Source organism: Mustela putorius, unplaced genomic scaffold, assembly GCF_011764305.1.
Source record: "Mustela putorius furo isolate JIRA1106 unplaced genomic scaffold, ASM1176430v1.1 tig00537227_pilon_pilon_pilon, whole genome shotgun sequence".
Taxonomy (NCBI): domain Eukaryota; kingdom Metazoa; phylum Chordata; class Mammalia; order Carnivora; family Mustelidae; genus Mustela; species Mustela putorius.
The window spans coordinates 10315311-10340326 of record NW_025422368.1 but is presented as its reverse complement, the minus strand read 5'-3'; the positions used below and the strand labels follow the sequence as shown (position 1 = coordinate 10340326).

General features: G+C 36.2%; 1 protein-coding gene across 6 annotated transcripts in view; it reads right to left on the bottom strand.

Moving 5' to 3' along the window:
- Nucleotides 1-25016, bottom strand: part of NELL2 (neural EGFL like 2) — a 399234-nt gene that overhangs the window by 188314 nt on the left and 185904 nt on the right. For all 6 annotated transcript variants that reach the window (XM_013063029.2, XM_013063030.2, XM_013063032.2 and 3 more), the window contains one exon: nt 2181-2272. In XM_013063029.2, the coding sequence (XP_012918483.1) occupies nt 2181-2272 (92 nt within the window). The remainder of the gene's footprint in view (nt 1-2180; nt 2273-25016) is intronic.

Here is a 25016-nt window from a genome sequence, read left to right as displayed (position 1 = left end):
TACAGTGGAGTCAAATGCTAGCTTTCCTTTGGTTTGACAATACTATCCATTCTGGTCATCTTATCTTCAGAAGGTGGGGGATGTTTTCACTATTGAAGTCATATACCCCCAGGACAAACTTTCAAGGCCACAAAAGTGAAAATAAAGGAACAATGAAGGACTAGTGTCCACAGCCCAGGAAATAAAAGCTTAAGAGAGCTGTCAGTTATGTAAAGGTATAAATACAGAAACTATGGGGCCTGAAGGGAAGTGAAACAATGAAAGTTCTTTTTTTTTTTTTAAGATTTTATTTATTTATTTGATAGATAGAGATTACAAGCAGGCAGAGAGGCAGGCAGAGAGAGAGGAGGAAGCAGGCTCCCTGCTGAGCAGAGAGCCCGATGCATGTGGGGCTCAACCCCAGGACCCTGGAATCATGACCTGAGCTGAAGGGAGAGGCTTTAACCCACTGAGCCACCCAGGTGCCCCAAAACAATTAAAGTTCTTAACGTCAAGAACAGAGAGAGAAAGAACAAGAGAGGGAACACAAGCAGTGGGTAGTGGGAGAGGCAGACACAGGCTTCCTGCAGAGCAGGTGTCTGAGGCAGGCCTCGATCCCCTAGACCCTGGGATCATGACCTGAGCTGAAGGCAGGCAGATGCTTAACAACTGAGCCACCCAGGTGCCCCATAACCCATTTAAAAATGAAATCATTTCATAGCTATCTTACAATCAAGTAGGCAACTGTTCCAATAAATTTCTAAGCTATAATTATCAGTGTTATGAGACACACTGGTCAGATGAAAAGAATACACACACACACATACACACACACACCACACAACACATACATACACATATCCATTGGGAAATTCCAAATGCCCTCAAGATATTTAAAGTTAGAACTGGTATTTCAAAGTTAGAAACCAGCTGACAAAAGTTTTCCACCTTCCTTGAAGTAACTTTCCTCTGATTCCCTTTTCTTAATTTGGAGTTACTAGACCTCACTCTAGGTCTTTCAATCCTTACATTTATAGTGGGACCTACTTCACTCAAAACAGTGGTGGTATAGGGTGCTGGCAGGGGACAATCCATCCTAAAATACAGGTTCGGGAATTCATGTTAATGTCCCTGTACCTCACTCCCTTGTCTTTAAGACGGTGACCTGCACTATAGGAGAGCTGACTTAAAGCCTGAAGAAGCAGCTTGAATATTTTATAATAGGCATGAAGACATCAGACCTCTCATATTCTAGAAACCAAATCTGTCACAGTCTTGTCTCTCTGACATTTCCTCCTTGCTTATCCCAAAGGACTTCCAACCTACGATGCATGAAGTGTAGAGCTGGCTTCTTCCAATTTATTGTGGCAAAATTCTTAGGATTTTCCTTTCCCTAATACTGAATAATCATATAAATGCTCACAATTTATGGGTCTTGCTGGCAGCATCTTCCTTTTCTACATAATCTATGCACACTAAATCATCCACAAAAACCATTTATAGAGAAAAGGATCAAATGTAAAGGGAACTCTAAAGCAGAAACCTTATATGCAGAGTTTCCCTCGGATAGAATATGGCTTGCAATATCACATTATGGTTAAGAAATATAGTTCATAAAGGGCAAAAATGAAAAGTTTTATGAAACATATTTACTTTTTCATTTAGCAGGTCAAGCAGTAGAGATAAAAGCACTCACCTATGCTTCTGAAGCATACTTAAGTAGACCGCAGTAAATTTATAAAGAATTTCCCTTCAAATCATTTAAAATATTCTTACCAAAGGGATTAATAATAGTATCAGTCTCATCTCCATCCAACACCTATTTTTTATTAGGTCACTTTTATGATTTTCCACTGAACTGAATGATATTTGTCACATGGGCAGAAAACAGTTAAGTAACAACAGGCTGAGTCTAACTTTACCTAAATTTTCTTCACAGGAGTTAGTTTAAGTTTGGAAAAATAAGACAACTTCATAAAACTTTAATTGGACAAAACAGTATTTTATTTATTGGGGAAATTACAGCCATTAATTTACATATTTAAAAACAGTAATGGGAATTTCTTTTTGAATTATAATTAATATCTTCTAATTTCTCTTTGCCTTAAATGTTTTAAAGGTATTACAAGTGTGACTTTTAAAGACATAGTTACTGTTTACATAATAAAGAATTCTGAATGACCCGTGAAGAGTTTCCTTACCTTGCACTCATAGAGAACACATACTCCAGAGGAAGAATAAACTGTATTTCTCTCTCCTTCAAAGTAGGTCCGTCCTTGAAACTGGCATATTGCTGTGGAATAAAAAAATACATATAAATGTATTTTCAATTTTCCTTTAGGAAAAATTGTTGGGAGGTGTTCAGATTCATTTTGCATGGTCTTTTCAAAGTGTCTGATTAGCCATAAACCTAAATTCAGTCTAACATAAGGCACATATAGGATCCAGTTATTGTTAGGCCCATTAAGGTCTGGGAGTAAAATAAGGTATAAAAAGGGTGAGGACAATGAGAAGTCACAAATGGACTCTAAAAAAGTTGTGCCAATGAGCAGTCTTTCAGATGATTTGCCTACTAGATGACATTGCATTTAGGGCATATTAAGCAGGTGCCTGGAGCAGCTACCAATCAAAGCAACACAAATATGAAAAAAGTGCATTTTTTTACATACCATTACAGAATTTTCAATTCAAAAGAAGCTATTTTCACTTCAGTACATACATGAAAATCTTAGCGCTATGTAACTTGTAAATACATGTGGATTAGGGTACCCTACTTAGGATGCTGAAAAAATCTTAATCTGGGCCTGTTTCCATCACCAATTAAAATTTTAAAATAGAACTTCAGGTTTGATAGGAAAACATTTTTAATTAGTGAAAATACATAGAAATCATCAAATAATTTTTGAGACTTTCAAAAGTTTCAATTGACATAAACATTTTGCCAACAGAAATTGCTTGTTTTGAAGTGAATGGTTCACACTCCCCGTGCTGACTCATCACCTAACCAGAGATAGCTACTACCCCCAGCCTAAGAAACTTAACCTTCAAAGTCTCCCTCTGGTTTAGTGGCCTTTTTGAAGACTCTGAACTAATTTTTGTTTTTGCAACTTTATATTTTGCTTGTTTGTTTGTTTGTTTGTTTTGAAAAGGCACTCGATCTTGTGGATGCTTTGGAGCTCCTTAGGATCTAGAAAATGAGCAGTGGAAGTGATTATCTGGTAAGAAAACACTCAAGCAGTTTGTTAGCCTTGTTTACTAAACCCAATTTTTAATTTTAACCATACAGACTTTATAAAATGGATGTGTACATTTTCCTCTAATTCCTTTGTGTGAATTTGAAGAAAGTTTTTCCTTTGCAGAATTCACATATTCCCATAACTTTCAAAAGTACCAAGTTATCTTAGAGTACTTTGCTTTAATAAATACTATTTTTATCATTACTGAAAGAAGTACCAGGTTCCTTCTAATAATGGTAACAAAAATACGACATAATTTTTATTACTATTAAACGTATACATAGTTGTACAAATATTCATATTTAAAACATAAACCAACTTATATCTTCACTGAATAATTAACCAATTATTTAAAAGCTACACACTTAAATAAGGGAAAGCATGCATGTTGTTAAAATGTCATCCTTCAATGATCTCTTTACTCAGCTTTTATTAAACAAATTTCACTACAGAACACATATCACTGGTGAACTGATTTTAAATTTTTGGAGCTTGCCAGAAAAGAATACAACATACTTGCATAAATTACATTACTTTAAAGCTGGGTACAGGTTATGTACTTATCAATATTCAAAATGAAACTATGGATGTGTCAGTTGCATACTATCTGTCATATTATAAATTAAAATAGCATGTGCATTTACTTAGAGAACATGATTGATTATAAAATATATCTGTCCAACATGTATTTTTACATAAACCTCGCTTATGAGGTTCAGTAATCCAGTGTTCTCAAAACACCAAGTTCTGATACATTGTGTGTTCAGTGATACTTAATAAGTACCACATTTTATAAGATAATACAAATAAATAAAACTTCTTAACTTCTCCACAGCACTTGCCATTCAAAGGTATCAAAGGCTATTTTATTATATGACTTGATAACTGCAGCCTCTTCAAGTCCAAGGGTATATTGAAAAAAACCTGATATTCCAAGTCTTAGAAGGGAAAGGAAACTGTAATAAACACAAGGGTAAGTTCTCCTTATACAAAGTCTTACGATAATTTAATATTCAGGCAGAGCAGATGGAGCTTCTCTTTTAAACTCCTAATTCAAAAGACTCAAATAGGCAACTTGTGGGACAATAGGGCACCAAATGGAGCTTGGCAGAGGGAGAAAGCACAAAAGCGAATGAGATCACAATTGTTTAATTTCCTTTCAAACAATGATTACAAATAGGGTGAACTTGGCTTAGGGAGAACCCAACGTGAGTGATTTTTGTCTTGTTTCTTTATTGAACAGTTGCTGTGATTTCCATAATCCTGAGGCTTATCCCCAATACCTAGTAAGGCTACCAGGATGTATCTTCCCTAGGCTCTTAAGTGGAAAATGTTAAGAAACTTAGAAAATTGTTTTTCTAATTTTCTATGAAATTAGAACTGGAAATTGGCACCTGGAAGGCTCAGTTGGTTAAGCATCTGCCTTTGGCTCAGGTCATGATCCCAGGGTCCTCGGATCGAGTCCCATATTGGACTCCCTGTTCAGCAGAAGGCTTGCTTCTCCCTCTGCCCCTGACCCTGCTTGTGCTCGTGCTCTTTCTCAAATAAGTAAATAAAATCTTTTAAAAAATATAAAGAAACTTAGAAAATCTATAATCATCACTAAAAATACTACAAGGAATCCTGAAAATACCATTAGGAGGTCCCTAGAACTTAGGAATAAGTTGAAAGAATAAAAGTCATATTAATTTAACAGGTATGTATTCTGGGCTCCTATTATATGCCAGGTAGTGTGCTAGGTAAGTAAAATCTAGAGACGAATGAGACATGATATATGCCATCCCTATGTAGTGGGGCAGTCAGACTCATCCACAACTGACTACAATAAAAGCCAAAATGAAGTCTTCCATTTGTGAAATTCATTAGTTATATGCAAACACAGGGGACTGAGTGGTGAACTTCCCTGAGGGGACAAAAGGAAACAAACAGGCTGGAGAAAGACCCAGGCTCTGGCTCATCAGCACCATAGTGGGAAGTCATCAGCATCAAAGGGCTAAGGAACAAGGACAGGAAATGGTTTTACTGGAGCCCCATATGAGTCTGGGTTATGGGGAAGCAGTGCCTAGAGGGAACCATAATCAGGAGAGACACAGTTACTGCCAGAAACACAGAGCAACACAGAGAAGGAGCAGGGAAAAAACGTGGCCAAGTCTCTCTCCTCCTGCCTTCTAATTTCCTGATAGGGCCTCCCATTGGCAAAGCCTATCCAAAGCTGGTTGGCAAGGAGACCGGGGTGATCCAGCAGGCTCCTGGGGCAGAGAAAAGGGCAGAGAAGGAGAGGGAATGGACGTGCGATAGAGAGGTGCCCAGCACAGGGGGCTATCATAGTAAATCATTTTAAACCATGAAGAGTTTATATGGATAGTGTGCTTAGAAAAGCACGAGAGAGTGGAACAGAGAGCAAATAAATCTGAAGAGGAAATATTGAGACATTTTTAAAATGCAGATACACTTTAAAGAAAAATGAGGTGGCTAATCAAAATAAGGTCCATATGCAAGCAGAAGACAAGATGAAGGAACCGAGCTCTGAGAAATGAAGTGTCAAAACAGAGGGGGTAAAGCACATAAGGCCCGTGCCTAGACTTTAACCAAGGCCAGCCCCTGCAAGTATTAGAGACAAAGGCTCAGAGACAATAACCCTGTGGCTACAACAATACTGCAAAAACAAACAGACAAACAAACAAACAAATCTCTAGAATTCCCTAACTGAAATATATCTGCCTGCTTACTCCTCCCCAGTAGAATATAAAGTAAAAGAAATCATTTCCTCCACAAAACAACAAAGGAATAATCGTTTTTGCTGTATTGATTTCTTCTTTAATTCAATTGCACTCACCTGCTCATAGAAGCTTCATTCTTTCCTAGCTTTGGGGTGTGTGTGTTCACGTGCATGTGTATATGAAAGCATTAAGTTTCTTATGACATAACTCTGGATTTCTATGCCCCAAATTATTTACCAGCTTAGAGAAGAATTGTATCAACAAGTCTACATTTTCAAATACCTATGATAAATGCTTACTGAGTATATTACATGCATATTTTTAGGATAAGAATTTTGGAGGAAGATGGATATTAATTCATTCACATAGGCTTCTCACTTTTGAGACTAAGAAGCTATGCCCTAATGAATACACAACTACTCTGAAGCTATTAATTGATGAAGTCCCAGAACCTAAGTCAGGTTCGGTGGGGTGAGGTTCGGAGCTGACGACTAAAGAAAGAATTCTTAAGACATCTTTGGTGCAAAATGGTGGTTTATTAAAGCACGGGGACAGGACCCGTGGGCAGGAAGAGCTGCTGCCCCGGGTTGTGAGGAGTGGTTGGTTATATACACAGGAGTTGGGTAGGTGAGGACAAAGGGGTGTCCAGAAGGGCTATTGGGGCAAAGAATACTATCAGGATATTGAAGGCTTGGTTACTATCAAGTAAAGACAATTGAGAGTCTCCTGGTGGAATGTTACATTCCTGCTATCAAGCATCCTTGTTAATGAGATTTAGGTTTAGAAGAAATTTAACATTATTTACTTTTCCTTCTACTTCCACCTCCTTCGGTTTTTTTATGGAGGGGAGAGTGACATTAGGCTTGAGGAACTGAGTTCTGTGTCTTTGGAAATTGGGCTATTGATAAGGTAACTTCTTTGTTGTAATCTCAAGGACATTTGCAAACCAAGAGAGACTCCTGTCTTGCAGGATTGTGATCTCAGCAAGTTAACTATTTGTCATTTTATGGCAGTCAGGGGTGCCTGAGGAATGCTACACATATGGAGGGGAGCGGATGAAGGGGGCGGTACAAGGCGCCAGCTTTTGCTTTGTCCTCAGCCAGCATCCTGCTCCCTCATCATTAATATTAACCAATTTCAAATGCATATTGACTATGAGTGTGGTATATGCTGCTGTTTGCATAATCCAAGGGAATACCATTCATATCATAGTTTATGTGAATTATGTCACCCAGAACTGTCCCATGTGCAGCTTCTTCAGCCATAGGTGGGGACATTAATTAGAACTCAGGGAAAGTCAATGGGATGAATGACTATGTGAATGAATTAATATCCATCTTCCTCCAAAATTCTTATCCTAAAAATATGCATGTAATATACTCAGTAAGCATTTATCATAGGTATTTGAAAATGTAGACTTGTTGATACAATTCCTCTCTAAGCTGGTAAATAATTTGGGGCATAGAAATCCAGAGTTATGTCATAAGAAACTTAATGCTTTCGTATACACATACGCGTGAACACACACACATGGTATATATGTTTTACCAAGGCTATATTAAACATCACTAATTACATCATCACTAGCACAATAATGGTGAGAGAATCTGAAAAAGCAATTAATGTGAATTATTTTCACTTCACTTCCTGCCCACTTTAACAATTAACATGAGGGACGCCTCGGTGGCTCAGTTGGTTAAGCCGCTGCCTTCAGCTCGGTCATGATCCCAGGGTGCAGGGATTGAGTCCGGCATCGGGCTCCTTGCTCGGCGGGGAGACTGTTTCTCTCTCCGCCTCTGCCTGCTTGTGCATGTGCTCTCTCTCTCTTTGACAAATAAACACATAAGATCTTCAAAAAAATTAACAAGAAACAAGAAGACAAGAACTGGTACACAGACTGAGAACTGGGTAAGTGAAAGAAGCCAGTAAAACTCTCGAAGTCCTAAATTACACATTAAAATCTCAACTTACTGGTCATTAAGACAGAGATAGAAAATGCTGGTCCCTCTACAGAGATTTAAAACAACTTCTGCAAACCTTTGTAGAATCATCCAAATCTACATAAAAAATATTTTAGAGTATAAAAAATGAAAGGATATATCGTATTTCCCTTCTAAACATTCCCTTGCTTTTCCTTTTCATTGTCAGATGAAATGTAGGCGTCTACTTTAAACCTCCCAGTTGGTATCGGCACCTTTAAAAATGATCCAAAACAAAATTAAAAGTTACAGATACCAAAAAGAAAACCACTATAATCCACTTAGGTGAGAAATGGGATTTATTATTTCTTTAAAATCCTCTTTGAAAACACCAGATATCCATGATTTTTCGACTGTTTAGGCTGTCTATTACAGGCAGATTTGTAGATAGTAGTGGTTTTTATGTGGTCTTCTTTGATATCTCAATTTCCTCTGGGAGGTCTTAAACATCCACGTACAGTGGCAGTTATTATATTCTGGGCCAACATGATACTTATTTGTTAGTGATATACCAATCAAAGCTGTTGGATGAGAAAAAATCCCATTAACTGTAATTATGTATATTTATATTTTATTATAGCTATTTTTAAAAAAGTACAATAAATATATTCAAGAGGCAGGCTAAGATTCTGTGGAGTCAAGCAAAAATAAAATCTAAAATTGTTTCGGTATTCTTAAAAGATTCCAATCAGCCATGCTGCACTTTTTCAGCCTACGATGTTTTTTAGTAATCTGGACTCACTTGGAGTCAGTTCTTAACAATATAGTTATAATAAAAGTCTTGTGCACTAGCTGCTAAAATTAATTTTTCCCTCTTCTATAATCCTTGAATCTCTATTAGAGCACTAAACACATTTTTCCTTTTCTCCTCAAGTTAGTTATGTACTTTTGTCATCTTTCCTATATGAAGATAGGGACAGTGTCTTATTTGTCTTCGGATCTTATTCAGCACCCAGCCCTGGCTGTGCATAACAAACTCTAAAGATTTGCTGAATTTTTTGGTAAATTCTCCTCCAGTTTACTGTTTGATGAAAAGCCTGAAAACAAGTGAATTGGACCTCTTTGATCTGCACATTTCTCTTTATATTTGGCCTTATCCTTTGATTTTCCCTCCTATAAAGTTTCTCTAAATTGAGTCTCACAGAAATATTTGGCCCTTTTTGTAAAACGGCAGCTCACTTCACTGCAGCAGAGCCGAAGTGCCTGAAATGGGAGCGGGTTTGCTGATCAGCTAACGAAAGAAAATACCAGCTCTTGCTACAGCAGTAACTTATTAACGAATAATACAAGGTACCATGTACAACAGAAGTCAGCTTGGACAATTTGATGGCAAAATTTCTCCCTCCTCTACAGAAAGCCAATTTTTATGAGCCAATGCTATTTAAAAGGATCAGAATTTCAGAGTGTTTAAATAATTCACGAATTCATTAATTATACACAACCACTTCCTTTAACTAAATCTCATTAATTGTTTGGGAATTTAGTTGTTTGCAAAGCTAATATTAGAGTTTAGGAAATGAGATCACGAGAGTAGATATGCAACCCTCCTGTCCCATTTTATATATATCATGTCCTTGGGCTTCTAAAGGACCAAAGAGTGCTTCTCCTAGGGGGTCTTAATTTAGGTCAGTAGCCTATTCTTCCAAAAAGAGAACAGCCCCGAAACACCATAAATCTAGCAGTAGTAAGGGGTTAGGAAGCAAAGAAGGACAAAAATAACTATCAGAATAGAACAAAAGCAAAAATTCTAACACCCTGCCCAAATCAGACTTTGGGTTAAGGGTTATATAGTGGGAAAACGGGAAATGGATATTTCGAGGATAATAGACAAAGGCCAAATGTGTAGGTGGAAGGAAAGAGTGTGCTTTTCCCCATGATTTAATTTTACCAATTTAAATGGCAAGTAAGCTATATTCTAGAATTCACTTGATTTAGCTACCTTTCAATCACTGGCCTTATTCTTGATCCTGGCTTGCATACCATACAATGGAGTCTTTAAAAAATGTGACCAATTCATTTAATCTTCTGGGGATAAGAAAAATAAATTTGGTGAGTGGAGATAAAGAATTGTAGAAAAATACAGCATTTGTGTCAATACATGCATGCTATTAAAATGACAGTATGAATACACATGAGGCAACAGGTTTTATCATTTTACAAAGAAAACATAATGTAAACTATAATAAGGAAAATTTCACACATTGTCAGTTTCAAAGCCAGGACTAGAATTCATCTGACAGTCCTTCTGTATATCTTTTCTTACCACTAAAAATCCAGTGAACTCAGTCAAAACTTGAACACCTAACCTTTGGTTTAACTTTTGGAAAACTTCTTTCCAAATGACTAGCACCTTTTAGATACAGGTTGTTTTGATATTATAGTGTGGAGATGTTGAACACATAATGCTTTGTGTATTATAAAGCAAGACCCTTTGCATTATAAACCACGCATTTGTGCTCAATTAAGAGATTACAAGTAAAGACCCTGAGACAGTGATGGTGTAGTTTTAAAACAACCTTTTGTAGACATTAGGAGAAGGAAAGGAAAAGTGAATTTGGGGAATCAGAGGGGGAGACAAACCATGAGAGACTGTGGACTCTGAGAAACAAATTGAGGGTTTTGGAGCGGATGGAGGTAGGGGGTTAGGTAAGCCTGGTGGTGGGTATTATGGAGGGCACATACTACATGGAGCACTGGGTGCAGTGCATAAACAATGAATCTTGGAACACCGAAAAAATAAAATACAATTAAAAAAAAATAAAAATAAAATAACCTCGTGTACATACAAAACAAAGAGGAAAGTGTTGGGGGAGGAGGCCTCTTAGGTGGACATATTTAAATGCAGTTTTCTGAGAGATGCACTAATGAATCCTTCCATAATGCAAGGAATATGAGTCAAGGGACTAGAAGAACCTCGAGGTCAAAGGGAGCCAGCTCCGTGTATCAGACATGCAGAAAGGGCAGCACAATGAGGAGGGAGGTGGGAGCAGAGGAAGCAGCAGAGGACAGAAACATTGAAAAGTGTACTTGGGATGGAGAAGGAGAAAAGGAAAGCAGAAAGCAACAAAAAGTTAAACCAGAGAAACAAAATGCGTTCATAAGGTGTTTTGCAGGAAGAGTCCCAGTGGTCAAGGGGAGCAATTTTGATAACCTACTGTCCACCAGTTGTTGCAATAGGCAGGTGCCTTCCTGCCTCCTAGGAGGATTCAGCCAAGTATTGGAAACAGATGACCACACACACAAGTAACCACGTACAACTGAGAGGTAGTGTGGGAACCAAAAGGAAGAACAATGCCTTACAAGAGTTGAACTGGAAATGCTCCACAGAAGAGAAGCATCTGAAAATGAGTACTAAAATATTTTAATATAATTTAAGTTGGGGTAAGAGTATTCATGATATATTCAGAGAATAAAATAGAATAATGTTTGTAACAAATATGCTTAGTATACCTAGATCCTAATGGGCATCTACTCAGGATACCTATATAAGCTGGAACTGATTTATTATACATTGATTTTATAACCAATTTAAATGCTCCCAACCTGCTAGGCCAACAGTTCTCAACTGTGGATGCATATTAAAATCACTTGAAGAACATTAAAACTCTGTATGCCAGACCAATTAAAAAGAATCTCTAAGTGTCGGACCTGGGTCTCTTTATTTTTTTAAAGCTGCCCAGGTACAGCTAAGCTTGCAAACTATTTTGCTATGCAGAGAAAAAAGAATTAGGAAAGAGAAAAATACAATTAACACTTAAATGGGACAGTCACATAGATATTCAGTAGAAGCCTTTTTCGCCTATGTTATTTGGATAGTTATTTGGCCCATTGTTTGAAAAAAAAATCAGTTAAAGTGAGAAATCATAGATAACAATAAATATGTACTTAAACATTTTAATTCAAAACACAAATCCATACTCACTCAACAAGGTTTTGAAGTACAACACTTTTCTTTAGTATGGATTTGTTGATTATGCTTTATTGCATACTTAGTTGTATAACTAAAACATAGGGTTGCCTACCATTTCTAATTGTTTTTAAGTGGACAAAGGTAGATACTTGCCAAGCAACCTAAAAAGGGCTCATTCTAATTTGATTCCACAACATTTTAAGTTGTTTTACTGACATCTAATTCAAGAGCACGTTTTTTAGCAGTTTGATTTTATCAGTGTTTTTCAAAGCACTCTACTCAATTTTTATTTTAAAAAAGTATTTCTTTTCACATTCATATTTCATTGGTTTACATCTTATATATGTACTTACAGCAATTCAATAACATTACAATTGCAAGACAAATACAAGTGACATAAACAGATTTGGGAACAACAACTACCTCTTGGTTAGCATGAAAATCATATTGTGGGAACGTTAAGTGTACAGGTTTAGCCTCAATTCAGTTGAGAGCTTTTTAAAATTTTTTTAATAGAGCCAGTGGAAATTGTAGATGAGTGCTTCTCAATTCACCTGGAGATCCTATTTAAATGAAAAACCTGATTCGGTAGATCTGAGATTCTGCATGTCTGATCAGCCTCCAAGTGTTACAGATGCAGCTAGACCAGTGATCAGACTTTGAATAGCAAAGCTGTAGATCACTGATTATTAATCCTGCTTGCATGTAAGAATCACCTAAGAAGACTATTGAAAATACCAACTGGGAGAACCCAAACCAATTAAATCAGAGTCTCTAGGAGAGGGGCTTCATTCGGCATCAGCAGTTTTTAAGAACATCCAGGTGATTCCAAAGTACAGTGGTGTTGCAAATCACTGTGTAGATTAATCCAACCCGTCAATTTAGTGAGCTTTTTATCATAAATCTCCATCCTGGACAAAATCAGAGAATGACTCATAGGACGTTATTGTAAGAACCTGGCCAAAACTATTTTATTCTTATACTATAATTAAGGATAACATCATACACCTACAGCTCTATTTCCAGTGGTTTTTCTTAACTTCTGAGTAACTTACTAATGTTTATAATTTCAAAAAAAGCAGTAAAAGACATGAAACTGGAGGATAAGGGGTAGGATTAAGAAGATGGTGGGGATGACAGAGGCTGAAAGGGAGACAAAATTCAAGTGCACTGTAAGACTGGAAATTGAGCCTAATTAAATACAGCTGTGCTTGTATTTTGAGACAAAATATTTGTTGAAATACAGCACTTTTTTCTATTTTCGGACAACTGCCCCCCATAGGGGGCTAATTAAGTAAAATTTTCTACAGCTATGCTAAATGAAACATTGAGGTTAAAATGTTAACTACATTGAGTCTGGAAATAAGAATTAAATTATCCCCAAACTTAACACTTCTCATAATAATGTGTCAAAATTTGATTACACTCCTCTCAAAAGCCTCTGGCATTAAGAAGTGAAAGGGCTTCCTATAATATTTCATGACTTCAAAGATGCTATCATGTTTATTGCTGTATTCCTCCTTACCATCATTTATGAAGAAGTAAATTATGGAAATGTTCCTTCTCATCCTCTCACTCAGTAAATACCTCTTGAGTAGTTACTATTTGTCAGGCAGTGCTATGCACTGGCAACACAGCAGTCAACAGGCATTGACCTTGCCCTCACAGAATCTGCAATATAGAGGAGACTCAAGGACAACTAACCAGGCAAATAAAAAATAACTGCAGGTAACACTAAGTAAAGAAAACAAGCAAATCCAAGGTACTTAATAACTAGGAGGTCATTTTGGATGAATCAGAGAATACTTCTGGGAGATGAAATTTTAGTTGAGACCAAAGGCTGAGAGGAGCTAACATGGGAAAGAATGACAGGGGGGAAAAAAAAATTATTCCAGGCAAATATGTAAATTAACTTGGCCTATTTAAGAAACTGAATGAATTCCAGCATGGAATTTTCTACTTATCTATTGTTACTGAATTCTAGACATTTGCAGGGTGGTCAGACAGTATATCCTCTATAATTTTAATACTTTAGAAGTGGTTGAGATGAATGTCATTATCCAGTATATTGAATATTTTAAATGCTGTATGGATGCTTACAGGAATATGTAACCTGTATTTTGGGAGCATAATGGCCTAGATATGTTTATCAGGCTTGGATTGTTAATTATATTCAAGTGTTCTGTATCCCTAATGATAGTTGTGTGTGTTTGTATTCTGTCAATTGCTGCAACTTCATTCTGACTATGGATTCATCTATCCTTCCTTGTAGTTCTGTCAATTCTGTATCATATATGTTAAGGCTATATTATTAGAGATATACAAATTTAAATTGCTAAGTCTTCCTTGTGATTTGAAATTTTATCATTATGAAATAACTCTAGTAATACTTTTTGCCTTGAAGTCTACTTTGTCTGTTATTAATCAGGAGAAGCCAGCTTTCTTTTCCAGGGCTTTTACTGTCCTTTCAGTTTTAACCTTTCTATATTCCTATGCTTTAGATGTGCATCTTTTAAATGTATGAAGTGGAATTTTATTTCAGTTTCAATATTTTCTTTTAAAATTGATTGTTTAGCCCATTTACATTTAGTGTAACAACTGATATATTTAATTTTTAAACTCCTGTCTTATTTTGTGCTTTCTCTTTCCCTGCCTGCATTTTTTTTCTCCCCTTTTATAACTTATTTAGGATTTAATATTTTTTCATCATTCCATTTTTCCCTACACTCACTCAGTAACACATTTTTGCACAGTTAACACATTTTGCTCCTGACCATACTATAATGTTATTAATGTATTTTTATAATTCATTTAAGGGGCACCTGTGTGGCTCAGTGGGTTAAAGCCTCTGCCTTTGGCTCAGGTCATGATCCCAGGGTCCTGGGATCGAGCCCTGTATCGGGCTCTCTGCTCAGTGGGGAGCCTGCTTCCCCCTCCCTATCAGCCTGCCTCTCTGCCTACTTGTGATCTCTGTAAAATAAATAAATAAAATCTTTTAAAAATTCATTTAAAATTCATTTATTTAAAATTAAAATTTAAAATAACTCATTAAGTAAGATACTATGAATACAACACCAAAGGCAAGATTCATGAAAGATATCATTGATAGCAGAACTTAACTAAAATTTAAAAATTCTTCTCTGAAAAGAAAATGTCAAGAGTATTAAAAGACAAGCCACAGACACTGGAAGAGGACACACCTGATAAAGGACTGTTATACAAAATAGAGAAAGAACTCTTAAAACTCAACTATAGGAAAACAATCTGATTTTAAAATGGGCCAAAGAAGATATGCAGATGCCAAATAAACATAAGAGATGCACCACATCACACGTCATCAGGGAAGTGCAAATTAAAACAATGAGATAGCACTACACACCTGTGAGAATGGCCAAGATCCAGAACACTGGTAACACCAAATGCGGGCAAGGATGTGAAGCAACCAGAAGTTTCATGCATTGCTGGTGGGAAATCAAAATGGTACAGCCACTTGGGAAGACAGTTCAGCAGTTTCTTACAAAACCAAACATACTCTTATCATAATATCCAGCAAGTACTCTCCTTGGCATTTAGCTAAAGTAGTTAAAAACTTATGTCCATACAAAAATCTCAACACAGCTTTTAGGAGCTTTATTCATAACTGCCAAAACTTGGAAGCAACCAAGGTATCATCCTTCAGTAGGTGAATGGAAAAACAATTGTATATCCAGACAATGGAATACTGTCAGTGCAAAATGAAATGAGCTATTGGGGCCTCTGTGTGGCTCAGTCAGTTAAGTGTCTGACTCTTGGTTTTGGTTCAAGTCATGTTCTCATGGGTCATGGGACTGAGTCCCACATTGGGCTCTGTGCTCAGTGGGGAGTCTGCCTGAAGGTTCTCTCCCTCTGCCCCTCCCCTCATGTGTGCATGATATCACTTTCTCTCAAATAAATAAATCAATCTTTAAAAACAATAAAGAAATGAGCTGTTAAGCCATGAAAAGACATAAAGAAACCTTAAATTCATATTTCTAAGTGAAATAAGCCAATCTGAAAAGGCTACAAATTGTATGATTCCAAACATATTACATTCTGGAAAAGGCAAAACTATAGGGACAATAAAAAAGGTCAGTGACTGCCATGGGCTTGGGGGTGATTAATGAATAGGCAGAGCACTATTTAGGGCAGTGAAAATACTCTGTATGGTAATGATGAATATATGTCATTAAATATTGCCCAAACCACCACCAACACTAACAGTGAACCCTAAGGTAAACCACAGGTTTTGGGTGATTATGATGTGTTAATGTAGGTTTATCTTAGGTAACAAATGTACCATTCAGATTAGTGATGATGATAATGGGGGAATATGTACATTTGTAGGGGTACGGGGGTATATGGGAAATCTCTCTACCTTCCTCTCAATTTGGTTGTGAACTTCAAGCTGCTCTAAAAAAAAGGAGTCTTAAAAAAAAATAAAAGTGTGATCAGTATGTTCATTAATTCCTTGAAAGAAATATTGTCTCCTTTTTAGATTTTTCTCTTTTCTCAATTTTCCAATTATTGTATCTAGATAAGGATTTATCTTTACTTATTTTTTGTGTGATTCATTAGGGCATTTGAATCTGCAGATTTGTGTCTTTTATCAGTTCCAGAAAATTCTTAGCCATTTTTCCTCCCTATTATTCTTGGGACTTACATGAAATGTATATCAACATTCTCCTACATCCTCCCTATCTTCTTTGTTCTCTTCAGTATATTCCATCTTTTTAAATGCTTTTGTTCTGGCTTTTAGATAATTTATGGTGTATTTTCCAGTTCACTAATTCTATGCGTCTCTGTCTACCTCTGCTGTTGAGTCCATCTTTTGAGGCTGTATTTTTTTCCCAGTTTTATTTTCTATTTTTGGAGCTTCTGTTTCTTTCTTTCCTTTTTCAAATTCGCTATCTTATTTTACTGTTCCCTGAAGATAAAACCAGATTTACCTGTTATTTCTTTAAACATACTGTGCATAATTGCACTGTATTAAATGTTTGTTAATTTTTTTTTTTTTTTTTTGCAGTCTGTTTTTGTTATCTGTTGTGGCTTCAAGTTCTTATTCCTGGTGTTTTGTTTCCTTCAGTGTCTAGTAGTACTTGAAAAAATATTTCTAAGAATAACTTGAAGTCTAGGATGAAGGTAGATTATTACTTCAGAAGGGAGGTTCATTTTCTTTTACCAAATGTATAATATGACCTTAAAATAAATACATAGCTTGAGGCCCCTAACCAACCAGAGTGTAGCTCAGGTGTCATCTTCCAAAGGTACAGCCATTTGGAATGTCAGTTTATTGGGTTTTCTGTATACATGCACCTTCTATATATGCTGGGCTTTTAATCTGTCCCCTTTGCCCCGTAAGGCCATAAAAAGGAAAGCTCAAAATTTCTGAGAATGAATACTTTCTAACAGCAAAAGCAACTTCACTGATTGTTTGCTTCACTGTGTTCTTTTTTTGAGGGGGGGTTTTTCTCTTCATTTTTGTCTGGTAATCTCTTGCTATTTTTTCAACTTTTAGATGAAAAAATAAGTATTATTTATTTATTTATTTTTAAATATTTGTATCCCCCTTTCTTAGTTGCTTCCAGAAATGGCTGATTCATGGGAAATTATTTTCTAATTTTTCATCTTAAAAATAAGATCTCAATCCAAACACAAAAGCAAACAAATAGAAGCAGACAACTCTATTAAGAATTCCACACTGCCTGGACAGACCTCTAAAGTGCAAGGTACATACTAAGTAGTATTCAATATCAAATATATGCTATGGTCAACCCTATTTAAACAAAAGAGTGACAACGCTGATATCTTACACAGATATTTTCTTAGCTAAGCCAGTCTCTGCTGGAATGCGGCTTTGACAGATTCAGTAGTAGTCAAAGAGAGACCAGAAGAGAAGTCACACCCAAATGTCTACCCTTAGAAATTAATCCAGGCTAATTGTCATCAGATAATGAAAACTTTTAAGTGAATTATTCTTTTTTTTTTAATTTTATTTATTTATTTGACAGAGATCACAAGTAGGCAGAGAGGCAGGCAGAGAGAGTGAGAGGGAAGCAGGCTCTCTGCTGAGCAGAGAGCCCAATGCGGAACTCGATCCCAGGACCCTGAGATCATGATCTGAGCCAAAGGCAGCAGCTTAACACACTGAGCCACCCAGGTGCCCCTAAATTAATTATTCTTATTGCTAATATTTTGCAAAGCTTATTTGAATATAACAATTTTATATAAAAATTTGTTATAGAATCAATAAATGTGTCATTTATAGTTAGTCTCCCACTCCCACAAAGTTGGTTTTTTTTTTTTTTTTTTTTTTTTTTAGTTAGTTAGTTAGCATGCAAGGGGGGATAGAGGCAGAGGGAGAGGAAGAGAGACACTACTAAGCAGACTCTGCACTGAGTGTGGAGCTCAATGCCAGGCTCAATTCAGGGACCCAGAGACCATGACCTGAGTCAAAATCAGGAGTCAGATACCCAACTGACTGATACCCCCAGAAGCCCTCCCAATGAAGTTAAGAGAAAAATGATATATAATTTAATACTGACTTCAAACTTATCTATTTAAGCATAAAATTAATCTTTATTAAAAGTAATAGAAAACTTCCCTAATTTACTTGATCAATTCATACATTTAAATTACTATAATAAATTAGTATCATAATATAATTATTCTATATACCTATCCACCCATTTACCAGGTTTACTGTCACGCTTTATTTTTAATGCTGTAATTTATTAACTAAAATTGTAGAATTATTTTTTAGTTATTCAGACTTTTATCCAAGATTTTTAGAGCTATTTTTTTTTATAAAAATATTTAAAAATTCTAAAATACCCATGCTTTACTAAAATTATTTTCTAATTTTTCAGAGTACCGTTGCTTTGTTTAATGGAAAGCATACCCACTCTTTTACTATTTTATATTAATCTACATCTCCCAGGTATTACCTGCTAAACTGTTTTCTTGCTCATGCATAACCGCTGAGAATACAGTAGTATTGGCCATGCTAATAATTGGGACAATCAAATCGTTCCAACAAGTGCACGTTTAGTTCACAATCAATAATTGGTTATAATAACAAAACATCTGTTTGTCCTATTGATAAAATTTTCTCTTTAATAGAGAGACTCAGTATTTGTTTGACCACTCTTTCCATAAAGCTTTCTAGTTTTTCATGGAAGATATCCCCGAGACTCCTGTTATTTTTAATTCTACATCACCCATTTTTCTATGATTGTTTTGTGGCACATAGTTCCTATTGCTCTGTAACAATCCTCTATAAGAAATACATGAACCAAATCCTTAGAGCACTGACATCTGGCTGCATAACAATTGTGACCAACCAGCAGCAAGCATTAAATGTGCAACGCCCACAGAGAATCTTTCTCCCATTCTTGTGCTGGTTCTTATACATGGGTTTTGCTCTTCATTAATTCCATATTGTCATTAAATTATTAAATGAAGTCTTCCTCTCCAACTCTGCATATCCTCTCTTGGTACTCAACCAAAAGAGAAGTCTTGCTCTCCAGGCCCAAACAATCTAATTAAAACCCAAATACAAATGAGGACCAAAAGGACAAAAGGATGGCTACAAAGAAATGTGTGACCAACTACAAATTAAGATGAAAATATGGACCAATTGCTGAGGGACTCAATGTAACATGTCACAGGAACCAGCTGCTACTATTGAAGGAAGGCCTCATAGCAAACAAAGTTCCAGTTTATTCAAATATGATTTTCTTTGGGAAGCCTTCCCTGTATCACTCGAATGAGAGTTTTCCTGTACTCTATGGATCCACAGCACTTTCTACGTATCTCTAATGTGGCATCCAGCACATTATGTTGTATACACCCTCTCTTGAACTGTAAAATCTTGAGAAACACTTTATTACTGTGTTCATATCTCAAGCATCTAACCAAGTGCCTGTAACTTAAGAGATTGTTCAGTGAATAGAAAAGTGCCATTTCCCACCTCTCTCCCACTCATTGACTACCATAATTCAGAGACACTGGGATTTAAGGTCTGAGCTCATTCTGGCTTAGAGGCCTAAATACTTGCAATTTCCTCTCATTAGAATGTCCTCCCAATACCCCCATCCCACCCATACCATGCATTTTGTATACTCATCCCTCTGATCTTAAATGGTACATTTCTAGAGAAAGACTTCTCAAATTCCAGCATAAGTGCCAAGATTAGCCTCTCACAGCACCTTATATCTTCCTATATTGTCCTTACACAATTTGTAATGATGTGAGTGTGTGTGTGTGTGTGTGTGTGTATTCTTAACTATAAATCAAAGCAAAGCAAATCAAAAAATAAAAACAAAAGCCCATGGATATTTTTTTTCCGAAGGTGATTTCAGAAAAGAAAAATGAATATTCTTATATAAAGAATATCTCAATGGTTTGAAATATGAAGTCCTAGAACATGTAAAAACATCAAGATTGAATTTCTTTGGTCAAAACTGTTTGTAGTAGTCCTGAGAATTGACTCAGTGTTGATAAGCTATGGTCCATAGGACAAATCCATCTACCAGTCCTTTTTTGTACAGCAAGAGAGCTAAGGATAGATTTTACATCTTTACAAGGCTGACTGAAAAATCAAAAGAATAGTATTTTATGAAATGTAAAAATTATATGAAATTCACGTTTCGGTGTCAGTAAACATGGTTTTGTTGAAATATTATATGCTTGTTTATTTATGGATTGTTTATATGCAGAGTTTAGTAGCACAAAAGGGAACTTGTGACCTGTAAAACCGTAAAGAGTTACTGTCTGGTCTTTTACAGAAAACAGTTTTCCAACTTCTATCCTACCCAAATTATCATTCAAGGCCACACATGGTAATGCAATTTTCTTTACTAATGATTGATTGGTTTATGGGCATGTGATCCAATTCTGGCCAATGAGAAATGAAAGAAAACCTGTAAAAAGACTTCGGGAAAAAATGCCCTTGCCTTTAAGAATGACACACAAAGACAGAAAGCTCATGTTTCCTTTATTCCTCTGGATGCACTTTAACTGTATATAATTCCTCAAATTGGTATAATCATCTTGCTCAACATACAAAGGAGGGAAGATAGAAAACAAGAAGCAAAAAGTAGATAGAATGAGGTATAACTTTCCTGAGTTGCCCTATGAACTGCTTCTTGAATGATTTCATAAATTTTCTCTCTTTTATCCCCCTGATTTGCATCTGTAACTTGTAGTCAAAGACATGCACAGCTAAACCCAGAAGTGTATTGCATGGTATTGAACTGTATGGCATGAACTAGTGAAAAAAGAAAACTTGTAGCAACTTTAATTATAAGAAGAGGCATCTATACAGTTAAAAATATAAGATTCAAATGCTAAGGAAAAGAAACTAGAATGACAGATGGCAAGAGGTTTGGAAAAAGGAAAAATAAGAAGAAATATATATATACACACACACTAATAAAAACTAACTACATTTCTTAAGTTTTGGACTTAGTTTCTTCTGTATCAATTACCAGTTGGTATGCTATCCCTCTGCTGTACCAAGGGAAGGTCTAAAATTTACATGCCCCATTTTTCCACATGTGCCTTTGAATTTTAGAGAGAGGCAGGACACACTACAACCAACATGGTGTACTAGAATGGCAGCGTGTGTCATGCAATAACCTATGGATATGAGAAAAAAACTCTGATCCAGGGATATGGTTAATTTATATGATCATATATCAATAATAATGATAGCTAACACTTACATGGTGCTTATTATATACCAGACAATGTTTCAAAATATGCTACATATATTAACTCTAACTACCAATAAATCCACCTGACTAACCAAAGTCAGATGGTAACTAGCAATGTCAGGATTTGAAGCCAGATAGTCTTGCTCCGTGAGTTTAGACTTTGAATCAGTGTGGTATACTGTCCCTTACCTGATTCTCAATTTTCTCATCCATAAAATGAGGGCTCTTCATCAGAGGAACAATAAATTCTACCAAATGTGAATAGAATAAATTACCAGCACTTAGCACCAGCAAAAAATTAGAAGTCATATTAGCCTTTTCCAGAAACTGCAAATTGCTAGACACATTGGTCAACATTGTCATCTTACATACAAATGACAACATTCATACAGACTAACAAGGTAATACATAAATACATTGTCCCTTCATACTTTTTTTTTTTTTTTTTTTTTTTTTAGAGAGAGAGGGAGAGAGTGGAAGCAATTTGGAAGGGGCAGAAAGAGAGGGGGAGAGAGAATCTTAAGTGGGCTCCATGCCTAATGCAGAGCCAGGGGCTCCCTCTCATGACCCTGAGATCATAACCTGAACCAAAATCAAGAGTCGATGTTTAGCCTACTGAGCATTACCCAAGGGCCTCAACCCTTTGTACTTCTTTGTGTGTGAACTGTAGTCAACAACAACAACAATTCAGCCATTTCACAACAGGTATGCTTTCATAAATCACTGGTAAGAGCATTATTTTTCCCTGTACTTTAATCTTTCTAGACAAGGAATCACTCCTTCTTTTGTATTTCCTCATATCCTATGTATTACAGAAATTAAAAAAAAAAAATCAAAGATCTTGTCCAATATATTCAACAGACTTTTATCTCTTCTTTAATATTTAAAACACTAAATATTATCCATGCACAGGAATCAAATGTAAACAAATCTCTACTGGTATTATTATCATCACATACCTATAACGTGACTTCAAAAGGATCATGTAAAAGACTGAATGTTGAGAAATACTTAGTTTCCATGGCACTATAATTAAATAAAGCATACTTTGCTTACTGAATAGGATTGGAAACATCCAGGCAGCTTTGGCTTATATAAACCAAATTCTTCAAACTTGGACAGTATGAAAGCAATGAAAAGATCTATCCACTTACCAAATTAAAATAGTCAGAATTTAAGATCAGCTTTCCAAATTAAGTATTCAAACAATAAAATCACATGCCAAAGAGGGAATAGTAAAAGCTAGCAAAGAGAGAGGAAGAGACAAAAATAAAACAATTAAAGTTATTATTACTCCACTTTATAGGATTTGTATCATGGTAAATTTGCCCACACTCATAACTAATTTAGAGACTATGAAAGGCAAAATGGTTCCAACAGAAACAGAGGTTTTAGCATTAAATTAGTATCATTCATGGTACATTAATCATGTATGATAAAATCAGTCCTCTCAACAAAAAGATGACTCCAAAAGGAATAACTGTGATATTTTATTAGCATTGACAAGGGTTTAAATCAAAGATTGACAGGTAATGAACCTCTTAAAGTTGCCTGTAACTTAGGTCAGTCTGTCCCAACAGGTTTAGCTAAAGGCAAACTACAAAAGAGGATTCAGCGTAGCCAGAGCTACTATAAAGGTGAGAAGATAAATAATCATTATCAGCTCCTATAAGAAATTATTTATTATACATACTCAATATTTTTTCAATGTTATCTCTATTTTCTTCTGTGATTCCTTATCTTTTCTCTCAAATATACCGAAATACAAGGGGAAAAAAAGGAATATTTTTTTCTTTTTTTATTTTTGAGAGGGAGAGCATGAGCAGGGGATGGGGGTCAAGTGGCAAAGGGGGAGGGAGAGGGAGAATCTCAGGCAGGTTCCTCTTGGAGTCAGAACTGGACACAGAGCTTGATATTACAACCCTGAGGGCATGATCTGAGCTGAAATCAAGAGTCAGAAGCTTAACTGACTGAGCCACCCAGGCAACCCTCTTTTTTTTTTTTTTTTTAAAGTAGACTTATGCCAAAAGTGGAACTTGCACTTATGACCCTGAGATCAAGAGTTGTATGTTCCACTGACTGAGCCAGCCAGGACCCCCAAGAATATACATTTCTGTCATCATCCCATTATTATTCCTGATTCTCTTCTTTTTTAAAAAAAATTTAATTGATTATTTTTTTTAATTTTAAAGATTTGTATTTTTAAGTAATCTCTACATCCAACGTGGGGCTCAAACTTACGACCCCAAGATCAAGAGTCACATGCTCTGCCGACTGAACCAACCACGCACACCTTTCCCGATTCTCTTCTAATGTATTTTGGACATTTATGTTTCCTTCTGGCTTTTCCAGCCAGGACATATATAGCACACATCAAAAATTACTGTAGCACGGGAGTGCGTCAGGTAACTCCTCTTCTTGTTCACCATGTTATTTCCTTTAACATTTCCATCCCCTATAGAAGAAACTATTTAGTCACCTCCTTAGAAGAGAGTAAGAAAGAACTGATTGCTTTGGGGATCATTATATGTATTTCTAAGATGCCATTATGCTTAGCTAACAAGAGTGAAGCGATGCCCCCAAGGGAGCAGGAGAGGAGCGGGGGGAATAGTGAGGACACTCTTAGAACAACTGCAGATGGTTCATGAAAGAAAAGCAGGGGTGACACCATCACTCAGAATGTAGTTATGCAAAGAAGGCAAACTAATGCCAGAAAGGGAAATGGCCACAAGGTAAGTGCTGTCTTGCCCACCATAGAAAACCTGTCATTTGTGAGCGTACATGGCACTGGAATGATCGGAAATATTCTCAAGCAACAAGATTATTACCACCAGAGGTATAAATCATGAATTGTGTGTAAAGCATGGAAACCAGCAGGAAACTAGAAAGGAAGAGAAAATGGGAAATTAGAGGGGATTCTGAGTACATAAACCAAGCTATGTGTAAAGTGCATTCCAAAAAGGTCCTCTCCTACACAAGGGATTGAAACTAGAATGGTATCCTCTTTCAGAGGGAAAAAAAGCCACCCAAAGGAGATTTTTTCCCCCTTTTCCACCTTTTTTTGAAAATAAGAGAGTTCACAAATGTGTATTGCTTTACAATCAGGTGAAAAGCTTTACAGCTTCTAGAGCAGATGGTGTTCAGAGTAGCTCACAACTACCGAGCAGAATGGATAAGAAGGGGAAACTTTATTAATATTTCATGTTAGGACACTTTATTTTGAGACTTTATAAGGAGGTAGATATTTTCTAATATGCTAATGCTGGAGGATTTGCTGAGAGGAAACATAGGAGCTTTATAAAGCTTGAGTGCTTTCATGTGGCTATACTGTATAATGCAAGCAAAATCAAGCAACCCCAAAATTCCATTTATTCTATTTAGGCTAAACAGCACTAATAGAAGATAATCAGAAATATGCATTACCAGAAAATTTGCTACATTCAGGTGAGCATTACTCA